At 39.2% G+C, this 27,248-nt stretch overlaps 1 protein-coding gene across 2 annotated transcripts in view; it reads right to left on the bottom strand.

The window, feature by feature from the left end:
• GPR155 (G protein-coupled receptor 155) overlaps nucleotides 1-26,691 on the bottom strand; it is a 42,539-nt gene extending 15,848 nt beyond the window's left edge. For both annotated transcript variants that reach the window (XM_080798172.1, XM_080798173.1), the window contains exons 1-10: nucleotides 26,475-26,691; nucleotides 21,849-22,345; nucleotides 13,633-14,032; nucleotides 11,238-11,403; nucleotides 10,191-10,346; nucleotides 7,918-8,001; nucleotides 7,229-7,346; nucleotides 2,764-2,848; nucleotides 2,585-2,675; nucleotides 1,359-1,569 (exon numbers count right to left, since the gene is read on the bottom strand). In XM_080798172.1, coding sequence (XP_080654298.1) covers nucleotides 1,359-1,569; nucleotides 2,585-2,675; nucleotides 2,764-2,848; nucleotides 7,229-7,346; nucleotides 7,918-8,001; nucleotides 10,191-10,346; nucleotides 11,238-11,403; nucleotides 13,633-14,032; nucleotides 21,849-22,314 — 1,777 coding nt within the window. In that variant the 5' untranslated portion in view covers nucleotides 22,315-22,345; nucleotides 26,475-26,691. The remainder of the gene's footprint in view (nucleotides 1-1,358; nucleotides 1,570-2,584; nucleotides 2,676-2,763; nucleotides 2,849-7,228; nucleotides 7,347-7,917; nucleotides 8,002-10,190; nucleotides 10,347-11,237; nucleotides 11,404-13,632; nucleotides 14,033-21,848; nucleotides 22,346-26,474) is intronic.
• Between the last annotated feature and the right edge of the window lie 557 nt (nucleotides 26,692-27,248).

The raw sequence follows: 27,248 nt of genomic DNA, 5'->3' as shown, positions 1-27,248 counted from the left end.
TTTCTCCATCTAACCACCCCCACTATCTAACAAGGCCTTTCCCTTCTTCCTGGACAACTCTTTTTTTTTTTTTTTTTAAGATTTTATTTATCTATTTGACAGACAGAGATCACAAGTAGGCAGAGAGGCAGGCAGAGAGAGAGGAAGGGAAGCAGGCTCCCTGATGAACAGAGAGCCCCATGTGGAGCTCGATCCCAGGACCCTGGGATCATGACCTGAACTGAAGGCAGAGGCTTTAGCCCACTGAGCCACCCAGGTGCTCCAATTCCCAGACAATTCTTTAGTGTCCTCCACGAACCCCATGCCTGTTCAGGTCTGCAGACTAGTTAGGCACGCGCGCAATTCCCACTCTCGTTAATTCTTTGAAATCTTCTCCTCTTTTATGTTCAGCTCAAGACTTGCTTCTTTCAAGAACGTGTTTCCTACTAGTCTAGAAAATGCAGTCAAAACAATCTTATTCTTTTGTCTTCTCAGACACTGCTGAAAATCCCTTGCTGCTTTACAGGCTGATTGGTTTAAGGAAGTTGCCTTGAGACATCTGCTTTATAGAGCTATAGCTTCTCCTCCACATAGTCAGAGGACGCATGCAGTAGCCTTTATTTACTGAAAATTTTATTTATTTACTTGACAGAGAGAGAGAGAGACAGCAAGAGAGGGAATAGGAGAAGGGGGAGCGGGAAAGGGAGAAGCAGATTTCCTGCTGAGCAGGGCACCTGATCTTAGGACCCTGGGATCATGACCTCAGTGGGAGGCAGATGCTTAACCGACTGAGCCACCCAGGCACCTCATGCAGTGTCCTTTAAACACAGATATAAGATATGGCGCTCCTTGACATGGATTCTTTTTTTTTTTTTTCTAATGTGGATTCTAATAGAATAACAACTTCAGTGACAAAGTGTATTAAAATTTAATACGCTAGAAAAAGAATAATGCCTAGGTTGAAATTTTCATTGATAACATGATTTAATTCTTCAGCAATGTTCCTAACAGAAAAGATTCCAAAGTATAAAAACCACCATCTATAATAAGCTATTAGAAGTGTCTTTCTATATTTAAGATAATGATGCCATCTCAAGGTTAAAATAGAACCACAGAATAATAGAAAAGAAAATACAGAGATCATCTGGCCCAGCCCTCCTATCTTCAGAAGTTTGAAGGCTTAAGTCAGCTAAGATGAAATTGTTCAGAAAACAGACATAAAGCCAGCCCAGTTCAATGACATACATACGGGGCATGTACAGAGCCTGACATGGGACTTGATCTCATGACCCCGAGATCACATAAGTTCCCTGAAGCAAAACACTTGGGATACAGGCTATATAGGCACGTAAGAGTGTCTTTTTATGTCGGGATCATACCTGTTTCTGGGATAGAACTTGTAAAAGGTTCTGGTTCGTTTGCTGGCCCTGGACTCTCCTCAAAGGCAGTGTTCCCAGGCTCTGCTGCTTTGTGGTTCTGAGACTGGTCGAACCCTTCATAGCGTCCTGCTTGGGTGGTGCGATTCATACACATGAGTGATATGCCGGCTATCACGATGCTGCAGAACAGGGTGACTGCTGTGATGACCATCTGCAGTATTGCAAAGAGACATTAGGCCACTTTGCACAATCCCAGCTTGATCACCTCAGTAGCGCAACTTAACGGAATTTTTGTTTGGTGGGAAAGGCAATCTCTCCACAGCTATAAATGCTCTGGAACAGTGGTTCTCAAAAAGGAGTAAGAATATGAAAGGGAGCAAGTTACTTGAAAAGAAATTAGGATACTTGAAGAGAAAATAAGATAAGTGGCTTCTTTCACTCTCCATCAATATCACTGGTTTCCTCTGTAAGTAAGCTAAGTGACTGCTTACAGACCTTTTTTATTTCAGTTTTTGCTTGCTTTAATATGTCATTCAAGCATACTTCAACGGGAGACACTGTTATGGTAATAATGCTAAACATAAATAATTCTGACTAATACTAATTGCATACTAACATATGCCAGCACTGGTCAAAGTCTTTTATACATGTAATCTTGTTTATTCCCACAGCAACCCAATAAAATTCAAAATTATGAAACAAAAAAGAGGATAAGAAATCAAAATCTTTTGAAGGTTTTTGTTTTTTTTTTTTTTTTTTTAAAGAAAAACACACATCCTTGGGGCTAGCCCTAGAGAATTGTGATCAGCAGATACACTATGGCTTCTCAAAAACATTTTCCCCAGGTACTTATTGTTCTGAAATTTATACTTATAATAGGATTGAAAGTCAAGAACATGGCTTTTATTACTACTGCTGACTTATTAAATAGCTTTAAATTAATCACTCTTTCCTCCAGTAGAGAAAACATAATTCATAAGTGGGTTTAAGATGACCCAATAAGTTTCAAGCACTTGGAAATCCTCAGCTAAAAGTGGATGTAGACCTATAAAATCTTCACCACAGTTCAAAGTGTGACTTAACAAGGTGATATAGGATCACTAGTGGGATTTACAATAAACTGGAATAGATTTTCAAAATAACTTTTAATGTAAGTATAGCAAAACACAGGAACAAGCGAAAAAGAGATGTTCACAAGAAAAGAACTGTCAATAACCTCTTCTTACCTGCTCCTTTCCATAGAAGAAGGCTGAGTCAATGCTATCTCCATTATGTTTTCCAGTTATCAGAAGAACACCAACAAGGAGAGCAGGAATTCTGGAAGAAGGTTTAGAGAGAGAACGAGACAATGAATAGTAACTGTGTATATGGAAACGTATAGGCAAACAGAAAACGATCAACTTACCCCCAGCCAGATATTATGATGATTCCCACAGGAATTTGTACACTCTCTCTCTTTTTCAAAAGAAACAAAGAAATTGCCAGAAGGCCTAAGAACAAGAAACAGAAATTGAAAGGTAGATGGTTACTCTTGATGTTGATCAGACTCACAGAACTTTAACCAAGCTTATTTCAATGGTAGTCAGTGGTTTAGACCCTAGAATTTACTCTTTCTAAATAAATACTGGCCCCAATATATTTTTTTAAATTTCTTTTCAGCATAACAGAATTCATTGCTCATGCACTACACCCAGTGCTCCATGCAATACGTGCCCTCCCTAATACCCACCACCTGGCTCCCCCAACCTCCCACCCCCCGCCCCTTCAAATCCCTCAGATTGTTTTTCAGAGTCCACAGTCTCTCATGGTTCACCTCCCCTTCCAATTTCCCTTAACTCCCTTCTCCTCTCCATCTCCCCATGTCCTCCATATTATTTGTTATGCTCCACAAATAAGTAAAACCATATGATAATTGACTCTCTCTGCTTGACTTATTTCACTCAGCATAATCTCTTCCAGTCCAGTCCATGTTGCTACAAAAGTTGGGTATTCATCCTTTCTGATGGAGGCATAATATTCCATAGTGTATATATGGACCACATCTTCCTTATCCATTCGTCCGTTGAAGGGCATCTTGGTTCTTTCCACAGTTTGGCGACCGTGGCCATTGCTGCTATAAACACTGGGGTACAGATGGCCCTTCTTTTCACTACATCTGTATCTTTGGGGCAAATACCCAGTAGTGCAATTGCAGGGTCATAGGGAAGCTCTATTTTTAATTTCTTAAGGAATCTCCACACTGTTTTCCAAAGTGGCTGCACCAACTTACATTCCCACCAACAGTGTAAGAGGGTTCCCCTTTCTCCACATCCTCTCCAACACACGTTGTTTCCTGTCTTGCTAATTTTTGGCCCCAATATTTTGAAGCATGTTTGTCTCATAATCATTTGTGTTTTCCTTCCTGTATTATTTCTTTACTCAAATCTTCTTGTTTTATATATGAGGAAGTTTTCAAAAGCTCAAATCAGTTTATTCTTTTGACAGGTGTTCGGAATCTATATATTTGTTTAAAAAATTTTTAACTGGAAACAGAGCAAGTCTAAAAATAAAAACACCCTCACTCTTCCAGTGCTAAGAAAGTATAGGCAATTCTTACCCCAGTTTAGTTTTTGGAAAATCCCCCAAGTCTAAATGACAGACCTTAACACAAATATAATGTGAACTTAATACAAAAATAAATGTTTTAAAACTCTTGAGCGTTCCTTTAATCTTAAATCCAATTATTTATAGAAGTAACATCCTTTTCCATAAATCCTATGTAGTTGTAGAATCTTAGAGCTTCAGAGTTGGAAGGGATCATTGTTTGAAATGAACACCTTCATTTTATAGATATGGACACAAGGGTTTGCCCAAGCCACATAGCCAGCAGAGGGCAGAGTAGGACTACAAACTCTATCAGTGTTTCTAAAACACGTCCATGGACCCCTAGGGGTTCTTAAGACATATTCTGTAGGATTTAGACATTTCTGTGAGAAATTTTAAGTCTCTTTGGTATATTTTCAATGATAATCATCTAAGATGCACATCTTATAACCAAAGCACTGTCTCATAATCTCAGAGCCAGCATCTGGTTAAACGTTAAGTTTGAGCCAAGTGAAGGCCAAATATCACAATGCATCATCCAAGTGAAGGTTCTATGGTAGTCTGAAGAGAGAAAAGCAGTGAGATGAACCGGTTCATAAACCTACACATGAAAGTAAAGGCAAGCCATGCTAAAAAAAAAAAATTAAAAAAAAAAAAAAAACTTAACCAGAAAAATGAGTTCCATTTTACATTTCAAGTTGTGATTCAGATTAGCAAAACAAGATCCTTTGTCATGTCATGAATGTTGCCAATTAGAATTACTGAGTTTGTAATTGGGACTCTCATCTGTGAATCTGTTTCGGTTTTAAAGTTGTTTATTAGCTGTATATAAGGAATTCATACCCAGACCCAAGACTGCACAGATTAAGTTACACTGTGCTAGAATAATACAAATGAACACCGAGGCTCTTGAGAATTGTTTTTCTTTGGAGAACCCATACCTCAAGTTCAAGAGGTACTCTAATGCCACTGCTCCTTCCTAAATACATTTGTGCCTTCTATTGTTCTAGGTTTTCAATAAGGTACACAACAGTGTGCTGTTATGGCAGTGAGGGCATTCTTCAAAGTCCCAAAGGTCATCATTCTTGCCTTATGCAAAGACTGATCTACAAATAGGCCCCAGCTGGTCCTGGATCTCTCCTGGGTTGCTGACGGAAGCTGTGAGAGTTCCTGCCTGAAAAGGTTAAACATTTTGGGCCTCACTGAACTCATCTGAAAAATAAAGGACTTACACTATACCAGTGTTTCCAAAGCATAAGAGACTATAGGAAATTTTTGGACTAGTTTTGTGTTTATTTTAACACGTATGTGGAAAAACTAGCACAGGAAACCTGGGATTTTATTACTATGAGGTTCCTTATTTAAGGAAAAAAAGTGAGTAAATTTTTAGGGGAAAAAAAAAAAGGACAAGTGGCATGCAGATACAGCAAAAATTGTGAAGATGGTAGGCAAATGGGTGAAACTGAAAATGGCTGAACAAGATGATTTAAAACAACACTTTAGGTCTAAAATTCTATTCTAGCCTAGTAATCTCACGGTTGAAGAGCACCTTCACTGGGATCCAGGAATTTAGAACAAGGTCTCTAGATAGATTTTGGCATGTATGCTTAAAGAGGATTTCACAGACACTTGGGGATTTCTGATACAATGATCTATTTGCTGCTCTCCTAGTCACATGGTAAATTTAGCCTTAAGAAATCTAAGTATTAGAGATCAAGTTGCCCATCTGTATTTGGGAATAAAAGTCTTCAGGCTCTTTTACTTGACATCTCCTGAAAACTCTTATATTATAGAAGATATGTCGCCTGCTAGATCCCAGGACCTGGCCTTTATTGCTTATCTGCTTGTACAAACATACATCTGCCCCACGTTTTTCCTTGAGTTCTTCTTTCCAGCTTAACTCAGGCAAAGGACCCCATGGGCATACCAACAATTACCTTTAACCTCCTTCTAGCAATAAAACCTCCATGGAAGGAGGAGCACAAGCCTCATTTACATAACATATGATACAGTGCACCTCTCCTTAGGGTGCACGTGCGACCTGATGCCCACCTTGACATATATGATGACAAGACTGCCCTCCCTAAATATTCACCCTAATCCTAGACAAAAGGAACCCAGTCACCTTTGCTCGGGGAGCCACAGCTTTGGAAGTTATTCCCCATGATCTCATTTGCTGCAAATAAAGTTTCCTTTGTGTGACAACTCACCTGGCTTAGCTTCAACCTGGGAGTCACCAAGGAGCAAGCTCACGGTGGTTTGGTTACAGATGTTTGCTTTTCAAAACCACACACCTTTTTCTGTTTGCACTGAAGTTTTCATTCCAGAACTCCTCACCACCTTGTTGCTTCACTTCAAAAGGCTATTGACTTAGATGAGCCCTGCTTTTGATCTCGAAGGCATGAAATCAAAGGCTTGTCCCTCGAAGCCACTTCCTGACACCTGCCTCCTCACAGTGGCTCCAACCAGCCCTACCATGCTACAGTTTCCTTTTCTGTGCCATTGTATAGGTTCACGTTTGTGGCATGGATACAAAACAGCCACCCAGAATGTTTTGCAAACATACCAGAATGTACGCATCCAAATTAAACCCTATACTTCAAAATGACAATATACTAAAGTGTTTGACTATTTTTTTTGGAGCCAGTTGAAATGAGAAATAGTCTCTCTTACTGGGTACTCTTGTATTTCCATACCCTTTTATTCCTTACTTTTCTTGTTCTCCTATAACCACTTTCCCTGCTGTTTAATAATATAGTTCTTGTTGTTGGCTGCCTACCACATACCAGGCATAAACACCTCTATCTCATTTAGTTTTCAAATAACTCTGTAAGGTGCAATAACCTAGTGTCACAGATGAGGAAACTGAGATTGCAAAAGTTAAGCTACCTGCTGAAGGCAGGACCAGATTTTTCACTCAGTTCGGTTGGACTCCGATAGTAAGCTCTGGGACATACCTCACGGGCCTCACACTTCTCTGACATTCTCTTCCTCCTTTCTCCACTTGCTTCTAGTACCTGATCTCTTGCTGCTTCCAAAAGGGAGCTCTGCTGACCGTGGTCAAGCGCCAAAGATTCCGAGGAAAAAGACCATGTGACTGGAAACCCCCTGCATCCAGGCAGAAGTGGAGTCCTATTTCTCTATACTGTGGAACCAGAACTTGGCTTCACACGCTGCCTATGCTAGTGAGCATAATGGCCTGAGACAATGCATTAGTCCTGGATTACTAGACTTCAAATAGATTCTCCTGATGGAAGACCTAAATTTCCATTCACCATCCATCTTACCTGTCCACAGGTAGGTGCTATACAGGGAGCTGTACAATAAAACAAACACCAGAATCTGTCCAACAAAATTTTTTTCTTTAACGAAATTCCATATCATCATTCCAGCACAGACAATAGACTGCAGAAAAAATTATGAACAGAGTCAGTCATAATCATGTGAGTCAGACAAAGGTTTTATTCACAGCAAATTTATTACAATTATTCATTTTAAAGGACTGCTGAATAATTATCATGCTAGTTATACTAAAACATCAAGTTTTATGATAAAAACCCTTATGGTCTTTAACAGTGTACATAATCAATTGAAACAAACATTCTAAATACTAACCTTATATTTAGTAATCGTTTACATAAAAAATGTTAAATGTCTTTGCGTTATAATTTGAGTCATGCAAAGACTTGACTAGAAGAATAAGATCGTGAGAGAGTTCAATTTTTAATGATTATTTCTATTCAAAGTACAAAATTATCACCGAATGCCATTATTAGCCTCAACTTTATACAGTTCAAGACATATTGTGGTGTATAAGTTAGGGATAAATTAATTGTGATCAAGTTGTAATTAATAGCAATTGGTAAAAAGTACTTCCGACTTTATAACTGGAAAAACCCAGCCAAATAATTTTCTTCTTTATAGTAGAATAATCAGTGAAAAAAGCATAGTTCTAAGTATCTGTATGTCTACTAACCTGCGCGATGAGTAAATTAGTTGTAAGCATATGTGGGAGCTGTTTGTATTTCTTACTCAAAAGAAGAATAGCCAGAGACCAGATCTTAAAGACAAAAGGTTCAAAGTTATTCAGGTTTCTTAACCTTTGGACTACTTATCAAATAACTCATTGATTGGCTTCTTTAGAGCACTCTCTTTATCTTGGTTCAGAAAGAAATTCCAATAATTTATTTACTTTAATCTGCCTAGTTCCCCAAAGAATATTAAGGTAAATTACCATACCCAAAGTAAAAAAAAAATTTTAAAGATTTTATTTATTTATCTGACAGAGAGAGAGATCACAAGTAGGCAGAGAGGCAGCAGAGAGAGAGGAGGAAGCAGGCTCCCTGCTGAGCAGAGAGCCCAATGCAGGGCTCGATCCCAGGACCCTGCAATCATGACCTGAGCCGAAGGCAGAGGCTTAACCCACTGAGCCACCCAGGCGCCCCCCAAAGTAAAATTAATAGCATGGAGATGCAATAACATGGACGGGCCCACTAACGGGCCCATCATGCTAAGTGAAATAATAAATCAGACAGAGAAACACAAATACTATACCATTTCACTTCTGTGTGGAATTCGAATAACAAACCAAATGAACAAACAAAACAAAACAGACATAGACTCATAGATACAGCAAACTGCTGGTCACCAGACAGGGGCGGAGCAGGGTGGCAGGTGAAACAGGGGAGGTGGACTGAGAAGTACAATTATAAAATAAGTAAGTCCTGGGGATGCAATGTACAGCAAAGGGAACATGGTCAATAACATTATAATAACTTCAAATAGTGACAAACGGTACCTGCACTTATCATGGGGATCATTTCATAATGTATGAAAGTATCGGATCACTATGATGTATTCCTGAAACTAATTACATGTCATTTATATTTTGGAGAAAACAACGCATGGAGAGATCCTATTGTAAATTAACTGTTCAAAAATGACAGGGTTGCAATGCCTAGGTGGCTCAGTTGGTTAAGCATCTGCCTTCAGTTTAGGTCATGATTCTGGGATCATGGTCCTGGGATGGAGCCCTGCATCAGGCTCCTTGATCAGCAGGGAGCCTGCTTCTCCCTCTCCCTCTGCCTGTCGCTCCCCCTGCTTGTGCACGCTCTCTCGCTCTCTCTCTGACAAATAAATAAATACAATCTTTTTTTAAAAAAATGACAGGGTCTTTAAGAACTAATGCCTTGACCAAGGCCATGTTCTAACTTCCCCCACCTTGGGTGGCTGGGTAGGACACAGGCTCACAGCCAACTATTCAGGAAAAGATCTTTCGTGGGAGATGCAGTTACTACACTCTTCTAATTTTGATTCCACCATTGCCTCATGAGGTATCCAAATTCCAGGCAGTCTGACTTCAAACAAAGCATACATCCCATCTTGAGACGAACTGTCTTGCATTCTTCATATTTATAAGGATTGGGTTTCTATTCTCCCTCTAAAGTGGCCAGATACGTATGCTGGTTGATTTCCTTCTTTCTTCTCCCCTCCCTATCAATCAAACTTTATATCATCCCTCTCCTTAGACTGTCCTCTTGTCGAAGAGCACAGATTTTAAGAATATGTAACAGAAGTGAAATTTCCTAGAAATTACATTAATAACACATTTGCTTGTTGTCCATACACATGTTCACCCCTACCTCCTTCCTTTAACAGTAAAAGTTGTTTTTTTCCCCAGTGAGAATGCTGCTTGAATTCCATAAGCAACTTGAGCTACAACTCCAGTTGTTAAATGTTTTAGTATTTAATTTGAACTAGATTTATCCAGGAAGCTTCGTTGTCATTAAATGGGTGGTTAGACAATCCCTTCCAACCCCATGATTCTACAATTAGTTAATACTAATAGTATTCGTAGAGCGATCTGCCATTTGCAGATGCTTTTCACATGTATTGTCATATGTAATCCTTAAAAGAACCCATGGAAATAGGTAAAATTAGTATCTCTATTTCCTCGCTGAGAAAAACTGCAGCTTAGAAAGGCTGAGATATACACCTAGTCGGTGATAGGGCCAAAAGCCGGTGCCGGTCCGACTAAATCTCATGCCTCATCTGCTATACGACTCTAACTCTCAAAAGGAAAGACACAACTCAGAAGGCTGATACCACATTTTACGGGCAGGTTTTAGTTTTCTCTATTGCACAAGAGATTTTTTAAAACAGATTTTTAAATCCCTAACTTTCTGTTACCAAGCTATTTTCAAACTCATTCTGTGGTTTTCATTCATATTTACAGTGAAATGTACTTACCAAGGAGACAAGGCTGATAATACTTATATCAAAACTAACATTCTGGATGGCATATGCCAATGGCTTAGGGTCCATAGTAGGAAAGGTTAGTAACCAGGCAGAAACGTACATGATTGGCGCAGACACAAATGTGCTTATTACCATCCCTGAGGTTATCTGCAAAAAATAAAATCAAATTGAGAGAAATGTCATAGTCTCAATAAAACAATGACCACATTTTAAATAGTCACAGCACACCAAGGCTTCTAAAATAAAAGCAAGAGTCAGTAAAAAGACATCATAAATTCCAGCATGTTCTCAAATACTATATCCCCCTTTCTGAGAGTCCTTTAACAAAAACACAGTTAAGTTCCTTTGGCTCCTCTTCTACTCTATGCTCAATTAATATTTGCACATAACCAGAACTAGACATCCCAAGCTGATGATTATCTTCTGGGTTCTAGAAAGTAAACCATATTAATGATCTAATTAAACTGATGACCAGTTTCCTTCCACACTATTTCATAAAATACAGGGCAATAAAATCAATTTAAAAAAAATTACCAGGTAAACATTTTACAGATTAAATAATGGAACTAACCTTTGTTAAACAGTTTAGTTCCTTCAGGTTATATTTTAAAAACATTTAGTGCTATAGATAACACATGCAATATGCTTAGACACTGTTAATAATTCGGTGTTAATTGATTTTAGCTATTTACTGCAACTGATTATGTGGTGTTTTGCATCTGGTGAATTAACAGTGAATGAAACAGATTTTTTTTTACCCGAATTTCAAAAGTTACCATACTACAAATAACCTTTAGGCTTCAGCAGAAGTGCAACAATAAAATATTTAAAACTAAAAAAGACTAATGAAAAAAGTTATGGCTGAGAAAAGACCCCAGATTAAGTAACTCTATTACCTGAAGTTACCCGATGCCTCCTTATTTACAATGAAGTAGCTTTCACATATCAAATTCTCATAAAAGAAGGCTGATCTCTCTGTTTTAAAAATTCATTTTTCTGCTAACGTACAATTAAACTTAGAAGGTAGCATATACGTACAATCTCTACTTCCATGTTGAACTGTGTTGCAAAGATAGCCACTCCTGGTGCTACAGGAAAGACACCATACAAAAATGCATAATTTGATAAACTTGTATGGTTCACTACACTGTCGCCCTTGTCCAAGAGTTCCACCATTTCTCTGCACAGTAGTGGGAGCACCAGGCTGAAAAAACAAGAAATGTGTCATTCACTCTATATCAGAGTACACTGGTCCTCAAGGAGGCGATTGTTCTAGTGAACTTGGCATTAGGTTATTCTTCTCCTGCCCAAAAGGTCTATCTATTTGCATGCACATATTCTCTACATGCCTACTTGTGAACATTTCGAAAGAATCAAGAATTCAACTTGGAGCCACTTAGGTGTAACAGTATTCTTTTTTTTTTTTTTTAATGCTAACACAAGGTGTTTTATTCTTTTTTTTTTTTTTAAAGATTTTATTTATTTATTTGACAGATCACAAGCAGGCAGAGAGGCAGGCAGAGAGAGAGAGAGAGGGAAGCAGGCTCCCCGCTGAGCAGAGAGCCCGATGCGGGGCTTGATCCCAGGACCCTGAGACCATGACCTGAGCTGAAGGCAGAGGCCTTAACCCACTGAGCCACCAGGCGCCCCGGTGTAACAGTATTCTAAAAAATGTTTTCAACATCAGGGATTAGGAGGAAAAAAACCCTCAGCTTTGATTCCACAAATAATTTTCTCTCCAAAATTTTTAAAAGTTGTAACTGTAGCTGCTGTTTCTTGTTTCCTCTACCAGAAAATTGAAATGTTAAAAGAAAAAAAAAGATTGATAATCTAAGCAAACTATTTTCAAGAAAATTACTAAACTTCTTTTTGGAAAGAACCCCTGGTCTTTATTATGATTTGGGGTTTAAATGGTTCGCCTATTGATAACAGTGCGGCTCATTTAGATTCTGAAAGCCAATAGAAAAATAGGCATCTTACAATTACCTTTCATCGCTGTGAAGACAAAAGGGTTGGGCAGAGGGAACTGAAACAGCTGAGGTACAGCAGAAAAGTAGTGAAATCCAGACCTGGTGGAGTCAGTTATTAAACAAATCCTTTAGGATTCCATAGAAAGAGCATATAAAGGAAGCCGAGCTAATGAAGCTGTCCTCTAAAAAGAACGAGGCCAGGATTGATAACATTGTCATAGTAGCACCTAAGCTCTAGTACAGAATACAAAACTGCTCTTACATGTACTTTTTAATTTAAAAAATAGATTAAAATATCTAATAGGGATCAAAGACCCAGAAAAAAAGTTTTTTGTTTTTGTTTTTTTTTAGGAAAAAAGATTTTTACAATGAGAATATTTAAATATTACTTGTAAGTTGAAGTTGACAATACTATTAACATTAGAACCAGGGGTGCCTGGGTGGCTCAGTGGGTTAAGCCCTTGCCTTTGGCTCTGGTCATGATCTCGGGTCCTAGGATTGAGTCCCACATCGGGCTCTCTGCTCAGCAGGGAACCTGCTTCCCCCTTTCTCTCTGCCTGCCTCTCTGCCTACTTGCGATCTCTGTCTGTCAAATAAATAAATAAAATCTTAAAAAAAAAACCCAAACAAACATTAGAACCATATTTATGACTGCAGCAATACTAATTAATACTTCGTTAAAAAAATTAATACTTTGTTTCCAAGGAACATAATGCCACACCATAAATAATTTTCAAAAGTTATATTCATTTTTATTATTTTGGGAAAATATAGACCCTATCTCATATTGCACTGCTTTTGTGAATTTAACAGTCTACACAAGGCTAATTTCAACAGTTAAGTATGCCCAAAGTGCCTTGGGGTAGTGTCACAGTAAAATTGTGTCCCCTTCACCATGAAGTACAACTCCGTGGCTAATGAACTAAGTAAGCTGAAGAACTGTTAACTAAGGAACTGATATAAACTTTATTTGATAAGCTAGGATCAGATAGTTGAGAATAATCATTTGTATGGACTTCCCTATTTAGAAAGTTCAACCGCCCACAGAATAGAATATCTTCCCCAAACTCATGAAAACAAGCTTACACTCAAAATTATTGTTTTCATCATGACCAATAGGGCTTTAAAAGATTGGAAAACTCAGAAATCCTGTAAAATTTCCTTTAAAAATATGATCAAACTGGGACATTAGGAGATATTAAGTAACATTATAAAAAAGTTAAAGGGAAACCAATAGTCTTTATCTTCTGGCAGTAAAATGGAAAGAATAACTTACACAGAATAAGGCAATAACTTTCCACAATATACCAACACCACATTTTCCTTTAAATGACAGCTACTCAGAAGGGAGTATTACTATCAGATTATTTAAGGGGAGTAAACAGTTGCAAACAACATCTCAGGAACTGGCTAAACAAGGCTTTCACAAAGTACAGTCCCCAAGTTAAAGAAATGGAACTTACAGTTTAGCTGTGATGAGAAGAATTAGTACAACAAATGCTGACTTCTTCAGTTTCTTTATTTTCCCCACCATTGTAAGACCAAGATAAAATAGAGCTGCTCCTGAGAAAGAATTTGCAAGTCCATCAAGAAAATTTTCCATATATATGGGCACCTTTTGATCAAGAATAAAATTGAAGGCAATACCAATGAAAACCATAAATACTATTGGGTTCTGTAATACACGCAGAAGTCCAAGTCCCACAATTTTCACTTTGTTTTGAGAAGCATTTTGAGTGTCTTTCCACTTCTGGATTTCACAGAAGATAAATCCTATAGGGTTCAACATCATAAGAGATATTGGCGCCACCAAGTAAATGTACTGGAGATATTCTGGGTATGTGGTTTGATACAAAGCTTCAACTGCAAAACAGGAATGAAAATTGCTTTAAAAATGATTACCACAGAAATGTATTAATACATTATGTACATAATGTTTTCCATGCTTAATTATAACATTGTAAATTAATATAAGTAGTGCACAATGACCTCATTAGCCTACTTTGGAAAAGTAGATTTTAGTAATAAAGCTTACAAGGAAGAAGAGCACACTATATTAAATGATATTTAGCCTTTGAAATGATGATCAACTTTAAAAAATTATTGTTAGTGAGGGGTGCCTGGGTGGCTCAGTCAGTTAAGCATCTGACTTCGGCTCAGGTCATGATCTCAGGGTCCTAGGGGACTGAGTCCCATGGCAGGATCTCCGCTCAGTGGGGAGTCTGCTTCTCCCTCTGCTCCTCCTCCCTCCCCTCTCTCCCTCTCTCTCAAATAAATAAATAAAATCTTTAACAAAATTACTGTTCATGAGACCCACTAATTTTTACTATGTAGAGGCTGAGACTAGTCTCAAAAAAAGGGCAGAATTGTAGAATCCTTAAAAAAAATTCCAAACACAAATCTAGTAAGGAATTAAACATTTAAGTAGTAATAGCAACAAGGTGATTTGATTCCCTTGAGAAGTTTCAACTGGAGTAGGGAACTGAAGCCAGACTACAGAGGGTGGGAGAGAGAGTAGGAGACAATGAAAGAAATAATGGGCACTGAAGCGATAGAGTCCAAGCTATCATGGAAAAGAAGCAAAGATGGCAGGTGGCTCTCAGACAAAATGCAGAGGATTCAGGCACTGGAGGTCCCTCCGAAGTCCAAAAATGATGAGTAATTGGAAGGTCAGGAGTTCAGAGTAAGTCAGATAGTTGAGCTACTGCTCTTAATATGTCCCAGATGCCTAGGTCCAGGATGTGCCGTGGGAGTTGGTGGCTGAAAGGGAGTAGAGGAAACATCCCTGGAGTTGGAGAAGTCAGGGACTGAGAAGGGAGAGGATTTAATGGGAGTACACATGGATGCTAACGTCAAACCAGATAATGGCAGGGGCACCTGGGCAGCTTAATCAGTTAAGCATCTGCCTTTGGCTCAGGTCATGATCCCAGGGTCCTGGGATCGAGCCCCACGTCAGGCTTCCTGCTTAGTGGGGAGCCTCTTCTCCCTCTCCCTCTGCCTGCCACTCCCCCTGCTTATACTCTCTCCCTCTCTGTGTGAAATAAATGAATAAAATCTTTTTTAAAAAAAGATAATGGCAAGACTTGGTAGTCGAGAAGACAATGAGCCAGATATTAAAGTCCTCACTAAAGGAGGAGGAATGATCAGAATGAGGTCACCAGATGACAGCAATGAGGATGAACAGACTAGGTAGGCCATATGAAACCCAAAGAAGCAGTTCCTATGGAAGAGCAGAGAATAATGGCCTAGCAGAGGTACGAGGCGTCTATGAGGATGCCAGCTCTGCCTGCATATAGGTTGCAGGTGAAGAGAAAATAAGCAGCCTCCATTTGAGAAGAATGAAAAGCAATGAATGCTTTCAGGAAGACCCAGTGAAGATGCCGAAGAATTAGGAATGAAAAGGTGAATCTAAGGAAGGTTCAGGAGGGGAATACAGTAGAGTCATGTGAGTATGCATTTAACGAACACAAATTCAACTACGCTCTCTTTTTTCCCCCACAAGTCATGTTCCCAAACACAAACTAAATACATCACTTGTTCATTGAGGAAAAACAATGCTAGAGAAAAAAATCTGGCTGTGTTAGACTTATGAGAAATGGAACAATGTACACAAAGTATGTGTTTTGTATTTTGTGGGTGATTTAAGGGATTTTTCAAGGATGTGATGCAACATGATGACTTTAGAACCTAACCAGTGCATAAAATGAGTCTCCCTGCAAGAGGCTAGGTGGGTTGGACTAGATTTCTAGCTGTTTGTTGGTGGACTGACAGTTGGTGGCTTGGTCTTGGGTTGATCAGAGCAACTTAGCCCCTTGGAGTAAGCAACCTGGTCTCCAGGCACATTTTTGGCAATGAGTTCCAAAATTCAAGCTAATATGTATAAAGGATGATTCATAGATAATTGGAGGCTGAGAAAGATAGATTAACAACAACAACAAAAAAGAACAGCCACAATCACTTGCTAAGATAGAGGCAATCATGTGAAAAAAATGTAAAAGATTAGATTTCTCAATTTACATTAAGATAAAGTTACACAGGTAGGAAAATATATTTGTTTACTTACTCAGGATACATAAGTTCAGTTAATGTCATGTACACGTCCGGTAAAGTTATGTAACTAGATTATATAACCTTTAGAAGTCTACCTGGTTCTCATTAGCTAAAACCTACTTTTGTGTAGGATTCCATTCCCTTTTTTTCAGCTAAGCACATACAGGGGTCTATAATACCCCTGAAGTGAAGCAGAGGCTAAACAAAACATATTCGATTACATAAAATTTCACAAATTCTTCCCATTAATTTCCAACCTAGATATACAAGTTCTATATCTCTTAGTGGTTTTCTTTCATGTTTCATAAAGTTTCAACTTTTAAGTTAAAAAAAAAAAAAGGCATCACTTTTGATAACTATTTCTAGACCCGTCCACTCCTTCTGAACAGATATTCCATCCCTAAGAGAAAATCTCAAGTTTTAAAATAGAGAGTACACTTTGGAAAAGCCTTATGTTTTCGATCTGAGTTCAGGAATTTTCCCAAGTGGCCAAAATAAAATGCATAAGGTGTTTCCTCTGACAATCTTCAGCAGACAAAGCCCCTTAGGTTAATGCTTTTCTCCAGAAATTTACTCTCTCCACACTCCAGCACTTCATCACCATCTGATAATGGACCTTAGATTGTTTTAAAAGCTCAATGCAAATTTGAGCAGCAGTTTTTTATTATCTACAGCTAACCAACCACTACATCCAACCACTAAGTCCATTTTTCTTTCGCTGGATCTTTTCTATTTTCTCCTCTTGAGCCACTAGTAAAAAATCTCAAAATTGGATTAATGTGTTTACCAACTTATATCCTTTTGGTTTTTCTCCACCACTCCCTTGATCCATTTTATTCACTGCTGACAATATCCTCTAAATCTTAACTTTCAAAACGTAATGATTTTCCCACAGTTCTTACCTCCCACAAGAACGAGTTCAACATGCTGATCATCATTCCCCAACTTCTTGAAGTCTCTCTTTCCTTACCTAAATCTTGCCTACAGTTTAAGGCCTGTCTCAGGTACCAATGCTTCCCCCTGGTCTTCAGTCTCTGTCCTGGACCTCCTCTCCTCTGGATGGCTCTGGCTCCTTTTGTTTCCTATTAGTGCCCCTTCATCCCATTCTGACTTCCTTGATGGCAACACTTCAGAGCCCTCAGGCCCCAGCACAGGGCTGAGCAAATCTGTAAATACTTGCTGAATGCAATTAGCACATCAATGAATGTCAAAGTTTTCAAAGTAAAAATGTATTTTGTAGCACACAGCGATTAATATCTAATTGTTCTCTTTTAGACCTGCTTCTTTTTATACCCATTTTTTTCTTTTTTCACACGCTGAATATTTATAAACCAGGTTACTAGCAGCATATTTTGAGTCAGATGAACAGGTATTTGAAGGTAAAAAAGGCACAATCTAAAGGGAGAGCAAAAATTGGGAAAAAAATAAATATTTGTCAAATCACGAGAAGAACAGGGCTCGACGTGGAAATTTCAGTCCACTTCTGCCATTCGTTTGCATAATTAAAGTTACATATTTATCTGTGAATTGGCATTGCTTCTATTACCAATCAAAAGATGGCTTTTTAAATTGACATATATGAAAGCAGTGACCTATACCAACAAATTAGATTTATAATGATTATGTCACCCATTAAGTTCTAATTAATTAACGCTTACAAATAAAGCTCTTGGGGGGAGGAGAGAATCCTACTATGAGGAACTAAAAGACAAAATTAGCCACCCACTGGGGCTCCTATTTTGATTCCCGCCGGGCTTCAATCCTTAGCAAACAACACAAAGACCCAGACAAGATCATTCTATTATTTAATGGCATATAGTTAAATGCTTCATTTCCTTTCTGTTTACAGCTCAAGCACTAGAGCATAATTATGATTAGTCGGGGTACTTATGCTATCAGCATTGTTTGAAGAATAAATTATAGGACTTAACTATGCCTTATTAGTATCTTTTAATGACAGAGGTAGGGAATGATTCTGTTTTGCTGAAATCAACATTTCACCTTGGTAGATTCTTGGTTTCTTCTCAAACTAGTAATTCTTAAACTACCTTTGAAAAGAATTGTTCTAAAAAATAGCGAGCTTCCCTATTAGTCTGTTAAATGCACTGTAGCCTTCTGCCACTTGAATATAGATAAATCATTTGAATATAATTTCACAGGCTTATAGTTGGCATCAAAATAGAGAAAAAGGAAACATGAATGTCCTTTCTCTTTATTCATTAGCTTATCTTCTCCTGAGCCTTCTCCCAAGTCACCTGTAAATTGGACTGATACTATGGAACAAAAGCAGTCTTAAAAAGGACATTTCTCATAAGATATGATGTTTATCTGTTAACAAGAGAGTGGAAATTCCTGGGAGACATCACACAACAAACAGAAAGTGTCTTCTCTCCAGAGATACAGTCTTCTCTGTTCATCCCGAGAATGCCCAGAAGGCAAATGGGTAAGGGCAGCAATAATAAATCAGCTCCTCGGAGCAGATACACAGCCCTACAGCTCTGTACCACCCCTTCCAATCTGCAGACACGTGAGAAAGCACTTTTGGGTATACTATCGGTTTCTGGTAAGGTTATTGTCTACAACCTAATGTAACAAGAGCTCTTACATTATTTGTAATTTTTTTTTTACTTTATTTTTTTAAAGAAAGAGTTTCTTTCTTTGAAAGATTTTATTTATTTGACAGAAAGAGACACAGCAAGAGAGAGAACACAGGCAGGGGGAGTGAGAGAGGGAGAAGCAGGCTTCCTGCCGAGCAGGCAGCCAGATGTGGGGCTCAATCCCAGGACCCCAGGATCATGACCTGAGCCGAAAGCAGATGCTCAACAACTGAGCCACCCAGGTGCCCCCATTATTTGTAGTTTAAAACCAAAAAATGACAACTCAAATTTTACCAGGATAATCATCAATAATCAATTGGACTAGCATACTGCTGGGAACATAATTATTACCAAATTCAGTGATCCAATGTGGGACATAAGAAAAACAGTGATGAAGATAGCTGACTACATTTTTTATTTGGAGATTCTGCCTTAACATGAAAATGCATAAGCTCATCTAATTCGTCTTTTCCGCTGCCACTCATTTCATGGAATACCTTTAGAATAATATAAAGAGAGGCGCTTAGGTGGCTCAGTGGGTTAAAGCCTCTGCCTTCAGCTCAGGGTCATGATCCCAGGGTCCTGGGATCGAGGCCCGCATCGGGCTCTCTCCTCAGCGGGGAACCTGTTTCCTCCTCTCTCTCTTCCTGCCTCTCTGCCTACTTGTGATCTCTGTCAAATAAATAAATAAAATCTTTAAAAAAAAAAAGAATAATATAAAGATAAAGAAGATCTTTGATTCTCTCTGATATTAATGGGTTACAGGCTAGTTAGGTCTTCTAAAGATTAAATGGGTATGTTACATAACTGTGTGGCATAAGAGAATGCCTAGGATTTAGAGCCAAAAGACCTAAGGTTTGGATCTCAGTCACATTAGCTGTGTGACCTGAGAGAGACAATGAAATCTCTCTAAGCCAGTCTCCTTATTTGAAAATGAGGATTAAAAATATCTGCCCTACCTCAGGTAAGTATATAAGAAAATATAAAGTTACAAATGTTAGTTCTGTTTAGTTGTGGATTTACTAGTCTATGAGAACATGAAACTATATATAGTTTATGCCTAAATTAAGATAATGTAATATTTGTTACTTAACACTATGATACTGAGCCATTTATAAGGTCTTTATGCCACAAATACCTCAAGTTTACATTATTTAATGCTCCTGAGGAGATGGACTTTTATTTTATTTCTAAAGTGTTTTACTTCCAAAGTCTTTATTTAAATCCTTGGTTTAGCAGCACCTGGGTGGCTCATTTGTTAAGTGTCTGCCTTTGGCTCAGGTCATAATCTCAGGGTCCTGGGATCGACCCCCGCATTGGGCTCCCTACTCTGCGGGGAAGCCTGCTTCTCCCTCTGTCACTCCCCCTGCTCGTGTTCCTGCTCTTGCTGTGTCTCGCTCTGTCAAATAAATAAATAAAATCTTTAAAAATAAAATAAATGCTTGGTTTATCCTAATTTTAAAATTCAATAACTTTAAAGGAACACCTTTATAGCTACTATTTATAGCTTAGTCATCTAGGAGCCTGGATTTTCCTCACTCATAAACCTGCTTTACTCAGAGTTATTTAATTTCTAAGATTTAGCTCCATTTCTGGTAAGCAAGATGGAGGAGGGCCAAAGGAAGGGAACAAGGAAAAGTATACCCAGTAGCATCTTTTTGGTGCCAGAGGTGAAATAATTAACAGTTTGGGGGGGAGAGTTTTAAAACTACTGAATAAGGAATCTGAAAGTTAATGGTAGTTTTCAGTTGTCCACTTCGATAAATTTCTTTCAGTCTCTGCTCAGAAGACATACCATCAGAGAGGCCTTTATTGACCCCCATATCAAATAGAACCTCCTCATTCCCAGCCCTTTATACTACTTTATTTTTAGGGTCCTTGTCATTACCTGATATTTTAATTATTTTATTTTCACATTAAAATGTAAGTTTAATATGTATGAGGACTTTGTTGTAGTCCCAGCAGCTAGCACAATCATGGGTACATAACAGTCCCTGTGAAGGAGTGAATGAATGTATGACTACATCCATTAATATTCAGGTCTTTACACCATGACACATGGTCAAAGCATAACATAAACTGTAATTTAAAAATAAATATTAAAAAGTAGCTACTAAGTAGTTAGTACTTACGGTGTTCTGGAAAAAAGAGTATGTTCAAGATATCTATCTCAATTTCCCAGATTGGTATGTTTTATCAGGAAAACACACATAGAAACATAAAATTAGCCTGCCTAAAGAGTTGGAAAGGTTAAGAAGGAAATGCTGAAAAGGCAAAAGCACTCACCATTTTCATTCTTATACAAGAAATTAACTTAAACTGAAGTATACTGACTTTCTGAATAACAAGCTCAACAACAAAATTTAATGTAAAACCATATATATAACAAATGGTAAGAAAAATGAAGGAGGGAAAAGAAGTCACTCATAAATTTCCACTACTAACATTTAATAACTACTTTTATGCAGACATATATCTATCTTTCTTACGTAATTTAATCAGAAACTGATCCCTTCTGGAGCCTGAGTTTCTTTTGTGTGATTGGTGAGAAGAAAAAGAATATATTAGAAAGATGATTTATAGTTTATTTAGGCATGACTATTTATTTTAGGTCAACATTTGAAGGAGCTTAAAACTCCAAAGTTGAGGAAAAAAGAGAATTCATCCTAAAGTAAGAAATATTTAAGAAAAAATATGAGAGTTTTTTAAATTTTATTTTTTTTAAGATTTATTCCCTTTTGGGGGTAGGCATTGTGGGTTGGTACAGAGTACAGAGATTTGGAATGAGGTTTTGTGATTTTCCTTTTTTTTAAGTAAACTCTACCTCCAATGTAGGGCTCAAATTCATGGGCCCCAAGGTCAAGAGCCACATGGTCTAAAAACTGAGCCAACCAGGTGCCCCAAGAGATAATTTTTAGATATAAGTAAATATCTACCACTAACAAATGCCTAAATAAATTAAAGGACTAAATTTTGCTACTTCCTAAAACACTCGAATTTTTTAAAAACTTGAAAAATAAAAAATAACTTACCTATAGGATATCCCAATGCAAAGTCATTACTTTGTGTGGCAAAAATAGGGAATAGTCCAGCTTTGCTAAATCGACTGTCAGGACTGGCAACCAATAAGGTTAATACACAGACAATGAAAAATACAGAAGCTTTGGCAATCAAGATACTGTATAGGAAAGACCAATCCACATTGGAAAAATTAAGTACAACCATATTTTTGAATAATAAAGCTGGAAGTGCAAATCTGGAGACAAAATTTCCCAGTCCTTTGGCCTGTGTTGATGTTATGACATTAGCTCTTCCTGCTATGTAGCCACAGAGGACAATGCCAAAACATTCTAGTAAGGCTGGGAAAAGCCTTGTTATTGACATTGAAGGTGGGTCATTAGTGGAATTAAATCTATGCACTACTGTTGAGGACAAAGTCTTGCTCATATTGACTGCAATGGTTAAGTTCTCTGCAGGTAAATCAGAAAACGAATCCATTTTCTTTCACCCTCCAACTCCAACCAGATCTCTGGAAAGAAAGGAAGAAAGATTCAGTGTGACAATCGATAATGAGAATAATTCTTGTTGAAAGCATACACTAGCAAACCTAGACTTATCAAATGACCAAATAAATATATATACTTTCTTCAACAACCACCAGAGAAAAATACAATGAAAAAAAAAAGGGTGAGAGTTTTTGCGAACAATAACCTTTTTTTTTTAAAGATTTTATTTATCCACTTGACACAGAGAGAGAGAGCACAAGTAGGCAGAGAGAGAGAGAGAGGAGGAAGCAGGCTCCCCGCTGAGCAGAGGGCCCAATGCAGGTCTTGATCCCAGGATTGATCCCAGGCACCCCAACAATAACCTCTTTACTCTCAAAGGTGGGTCAGCTCAAAATATTTATATTGCTGTCCTATGTTCAGTATCAGACATGAATAAAATAAGATTAATAAATATGACAGTTGCAGGGATACCCCATGGCTTTCCCCCATGATTCACACTTGAGCTCCACCTAGTGGGTAAGAGCCTGGGGCCCACAGAGCCTCTCCTGAATGTCCACCTGCGTCCAAATTCTCTGAAAATTTCAGTGCCCGAGGCTACATACTAGATAGGACAGTCCTGTCTAGCCTGCGGTCATACCCAAGTAGAGGACAGGAAGAAGAGTACAGTAGAATATCACATAGTAACTTTATCCAGTAACTTTCCTCATCTGTAAAATGGCAATGATAGTACCTACCTCATGGGGACTTGAGATTAAGTCCTTATAATCACGTCTGGCACAAAGTAATCACTTAACAGAAGTTAAATACAACATTTGGTAGTCCATAAAAGAGAATGAAAGAAAAGATGATGGCATCCCACCAGGCTACCCTTAGCTCCATTTAAAGTAGCCTCATATATTTGCCTTCTTGAATGCTCCATAGTCTCTCTGTGTCACAGGGGCTTTGTACATGCAGTTCAGTGTAAAATGTTCTCTTCTTTACTTGCTACTGTCTGTATAATAACACGTGTTCACTCTCTAAATCATATAGTTCAGGAGTTTCTTTACCACACAAGGCTTCACTAACCCCATAGCTAGGTCTTTATCAAGTAGAATCATGTTCCTTACCTGAAGGCTACTTTTCTCAGTTTATAATTATACCATGCATTAGAATGACTATTTGGTTTATGTCTATCTCTTTCACTAGACTTTAAGTGCCACTGAAGTAGGGACTCTGCATGTTTTTGCTCACTGTTGTACCCCCAACACCCAGCACGGTGCCTGGCACACAGGAGGCACTAATACAATACACAGTTATTATATATAATTAATTATATAATTATGTGTATATATGATACATATATATATAATAATGATGAATGACTAAAATATTAAACTTTTCACCTTTTAGTAAATCAATGTTCTCTTTTAGTAACTATCTAGTTCATGGACAGAAACCTTTTTTTCCTGAATGATAAAGTATTCTAAATTTTACACTATAGCAACAGGCCGAAGACCACAAAATGTGTTCTAAAATGTCCTAAAGCTGTACATAAAATGTTAAAGAACACAAAATGTGTTGCGAAATGTTCTAAAGATGTTCAGAAAATGCTAAAGCAAGAAAGTACTTTATGCTAACATTACAATACTTATCAGACTCCCTTCTTGCTGCCAGGGACACAATGAATATGAGGTTTGGGCAACTTTGCAACTAATCGGCTTTAATTAGTAATTTGAAATTAATATGGTGACAATTGCCAATTTCTAAGTGATTATTCAGGGTTGATCATCTAAAGTGGCCTTATATAAGGTAGAAAGTAAAAGCACCCACGATTCCTGAAATTTACAATGCCAAGGGATAAGGTTTCAAACACCCACATGACATAAAAAAAGACTCAGATAGCAGACCAGAGATCAGCAGCAACTGATACATGGGGTGTGGATATGATAATTTTCTCTGGGCTACCCTCATATAAACTGAACCATTTAAAAACCGTACATTTAATCTGGATCAGGACAAGTATTTTTCTACCAGGATTAGATAGGAGTGGTTAATATACACAAAACCTACAATAATCACATACTTGAAGTTTACCAAATAAGCATCAAATTATATCCTGGGAAGGCTAATGGTTGGGACAGGTACCATTAGTTGAAGTAAAGAGCTGATAAAAGGTGTTAAACATTTGGAGCCCCTAACAGGTGTGGACTTGAAGAGGCAATGTTAAAGAATGAGGAGACAAACTTCTCCAGTCTTATTTCTTTAAAGTTCCCTATATTTGTTTGCCTGGAATGTCAGTAACTCATACTGCTCACTACCCTTTATTTGTACTACACTCACTTATCAATGTATTATAATAATTTTTTAACCAACAGTTTTAACTAAAATAGTGGTTGTTCACTGAAAAGAGCCAAATAGACCTGAACCCAGTTTGGAGACTTATAACTTATCAACTCTTTCGGCAAGTTAAATATCATCTCTGAACCTTAGCTTCTTCAACTGTAAAATGAGAGTGAAAACCTTCTTAAAGGGATATTGTGAGGATATGAGACTTCATACACAGCTTTTCACAGAGTAGGTCTTCAAGAAATGGTAGCAACTGCTATTAGAAGTGTGGCCATAATGAGAATGGCAACAGATTAAACATAATTCATTGTCTTATGCCCATTCTTCAAACTTGGTATTAAAGATTTCTCCAATTAAAACAGAGAGATGGGATGGGTCATAGGTTTCTAGCTTTTATTTCATACCAAATGACTAAGTGGAGTTCAAATGAATTCAGTTTGATCTTAAGTTGTTTTTAGCAGGGAAGGGAGAGATCTTCATTTTCATCAACGTGATGGTCAAATAGTTGTAGCACTGCCCAGGATTAACCTTACGTTAGTCAAAAATTAAAAGAAAAACTTTGAGAGGTAATCTGCCCCTTCCCAGGAAGATTCTTTTAATGTTCCTCAACATCATAAAAGCAATACTTGCTAATAGAGGAAAGGTTAAAACAACCAAAAAAGCACTTACAAAGGTTTTTCATCCCCCCCCCCCAACGGGAAGAATATATACTTTTTAAAGCATTCTTTGAAAATGAACAGGACGACAGCAACGGAAGTTTTTAAAGAAATTACATCCAGTCCTTCCATCTCATTAAAAACAAGGGTTGCTAAAAGAACAAACAAGTTGACCTGTCACAGTAAAAGACTGCTCCCTGGCCACACTCACTGGGGTGAGGAATTGTATATAGAGAAATTGTATATAGAGAATTGTATATAGAGAAATTCTATATACAACCCCCTTGTAGCCACTGATAGTTGGTTGAGATAACTGCAAGGAACCACTGAAACTGTAAACAACTGCCATTGTTAAGTGAAAATGGGGAAGAGGGTTCTGATTTATTTCAAAGAGAAAGCTTTGAAACACCCAATATCCATTATCCTGTGGGAAAAGCATAACAGAGTATAATACTATTAAAGCACTTCAACATCAACAGTCACACCATCCGCCCACTCCCCACCTACTTGCAGAGGACCAAATGTCCTCCCTAGAGACCTAGGGTGGGGAGTGCTGAACACTGCCTCTTCCCTTGTCAGCAGGGACAGACTTTGGCCCTCTAAGATAAGGATGTGGAAAGTCCTTAACCAGACTGCCCAGAGACCAGCTGCCACCCAATGCCCAGGCAGACAGCAGTGGAAGTGGAAAGGCAGACTGGGGTCTGTGCCTGGGATTAAAAAGTTGGTCTCAGCTTCCCCAGGGCATGGGAATCACAACGTCATGGTATCCGACATGCTCCAAAAAGGGGTAAGGAAGAAAATTTGGTGTAGCGCTCCAGGCACCCATGCAGAAGCTCCCAGGAGGGCAGACACCGAGGCCACCCCCTCGGGATAAAAGGAAGAATCCGAGAATGTCATCGTGGACATACGAGCAATGAGGCGCTCCTCAAACTGGGGTATGGCTGTTCTGTCACTGGAGGGGTCAAGTGGTCCCTTCCCCTACATTAAGTCTTTCTGGGTGGCTCCGGAGGTCCTAAAAGCGGGGCAGGCGCAGGCAGTGGACTGCACGCTGGGGTGCCAAGGGCGGGGCACTGCCCACCTGCCCAGACCTGAGAGGCGGGGATGGGGGCATCAAGGGTACCCAAGGCCGAGCCAGGGCGGGGCAGGTCCGCGCCCCGGGGCCTCATCTCACCTGCTACGTCTGCAGCCCCGGGGCCGCGAGAGGGGAGTCGATGCTCGTGTTGGGTCAAGCAGGGAGGAAATCACCGTCATCTCCCACCCCAGCCCTCTTCACCGAGAGCTGCGGGCTGCTGGAGGCCGACTACAGCAGCTCTGTCACGTTCCGAGAAAGTGAGGTGCGGGAGTGCAGTGGTCAGGTCAGCTCCTCCCCGCGCCGGCCGCGCGGCCCCGCCCCACCCGCCCCGCCTCGCCTTTAGGCCCCGCCCCCAGCCTCGAGTCTTCAAGCTGCCCCGCCCCGGGAACCTCAGAGCTTGGTGGCCCCTTGTCCCGCCTTCAGACCCCGCCCCCCGCCTCGAACCTCCAAGCGCACGTCCTCGGCTCCGCCTCAGGCTCCGCCTCAGGCTCCGCCCCCGCCGCGAGGCTTTGAGCCGCGCGGTCCCCTGTCCCGCCCTTAGGATCCGCCCCCGTGGAGATGTGGGGGACACCAGGTCCCCGGCTCCGCCTCCAGGCCGCCGACTCCGAGCCGCTCAGCCGCAAGACTCCGGCGGCTTGACTTCCGGCGGCCCAGCTCTCGCAAAATGGCGGCTGCTGTGGGGACGTTTCCAGTCTCGTTTTTCTCGCCCTAAATTCAGATGCGGAAGCCTCTCGTTTTGCTGCCTAACGCCCAACCTCTTGTGATCCTCTAATTCATATGTGGGTTTGATTAGTCGTTTGATAGCGCCGAGTTTAAAAATCAGATCTGGGCCAGAATCCTGCTTTCCCTCTTTCCCAAGGGAGTGTGGCCTTG

The sequence above is a fragment of the Martes martes genome, assembly GCF_963455335.1.
Source record: "Martes martes genome assembly, chromosome: 3".
Classification (NCBI taxonomy): Eukaryota; Metazoa; Chordata; class Mammalia; order Carnivora; family Mustelidae; genus Martes; species Martes martes.
Note: the sequence above shows the minus strand (reverse complement) of the source record. Positions and strands in the feature narration are given on the sequence as shown.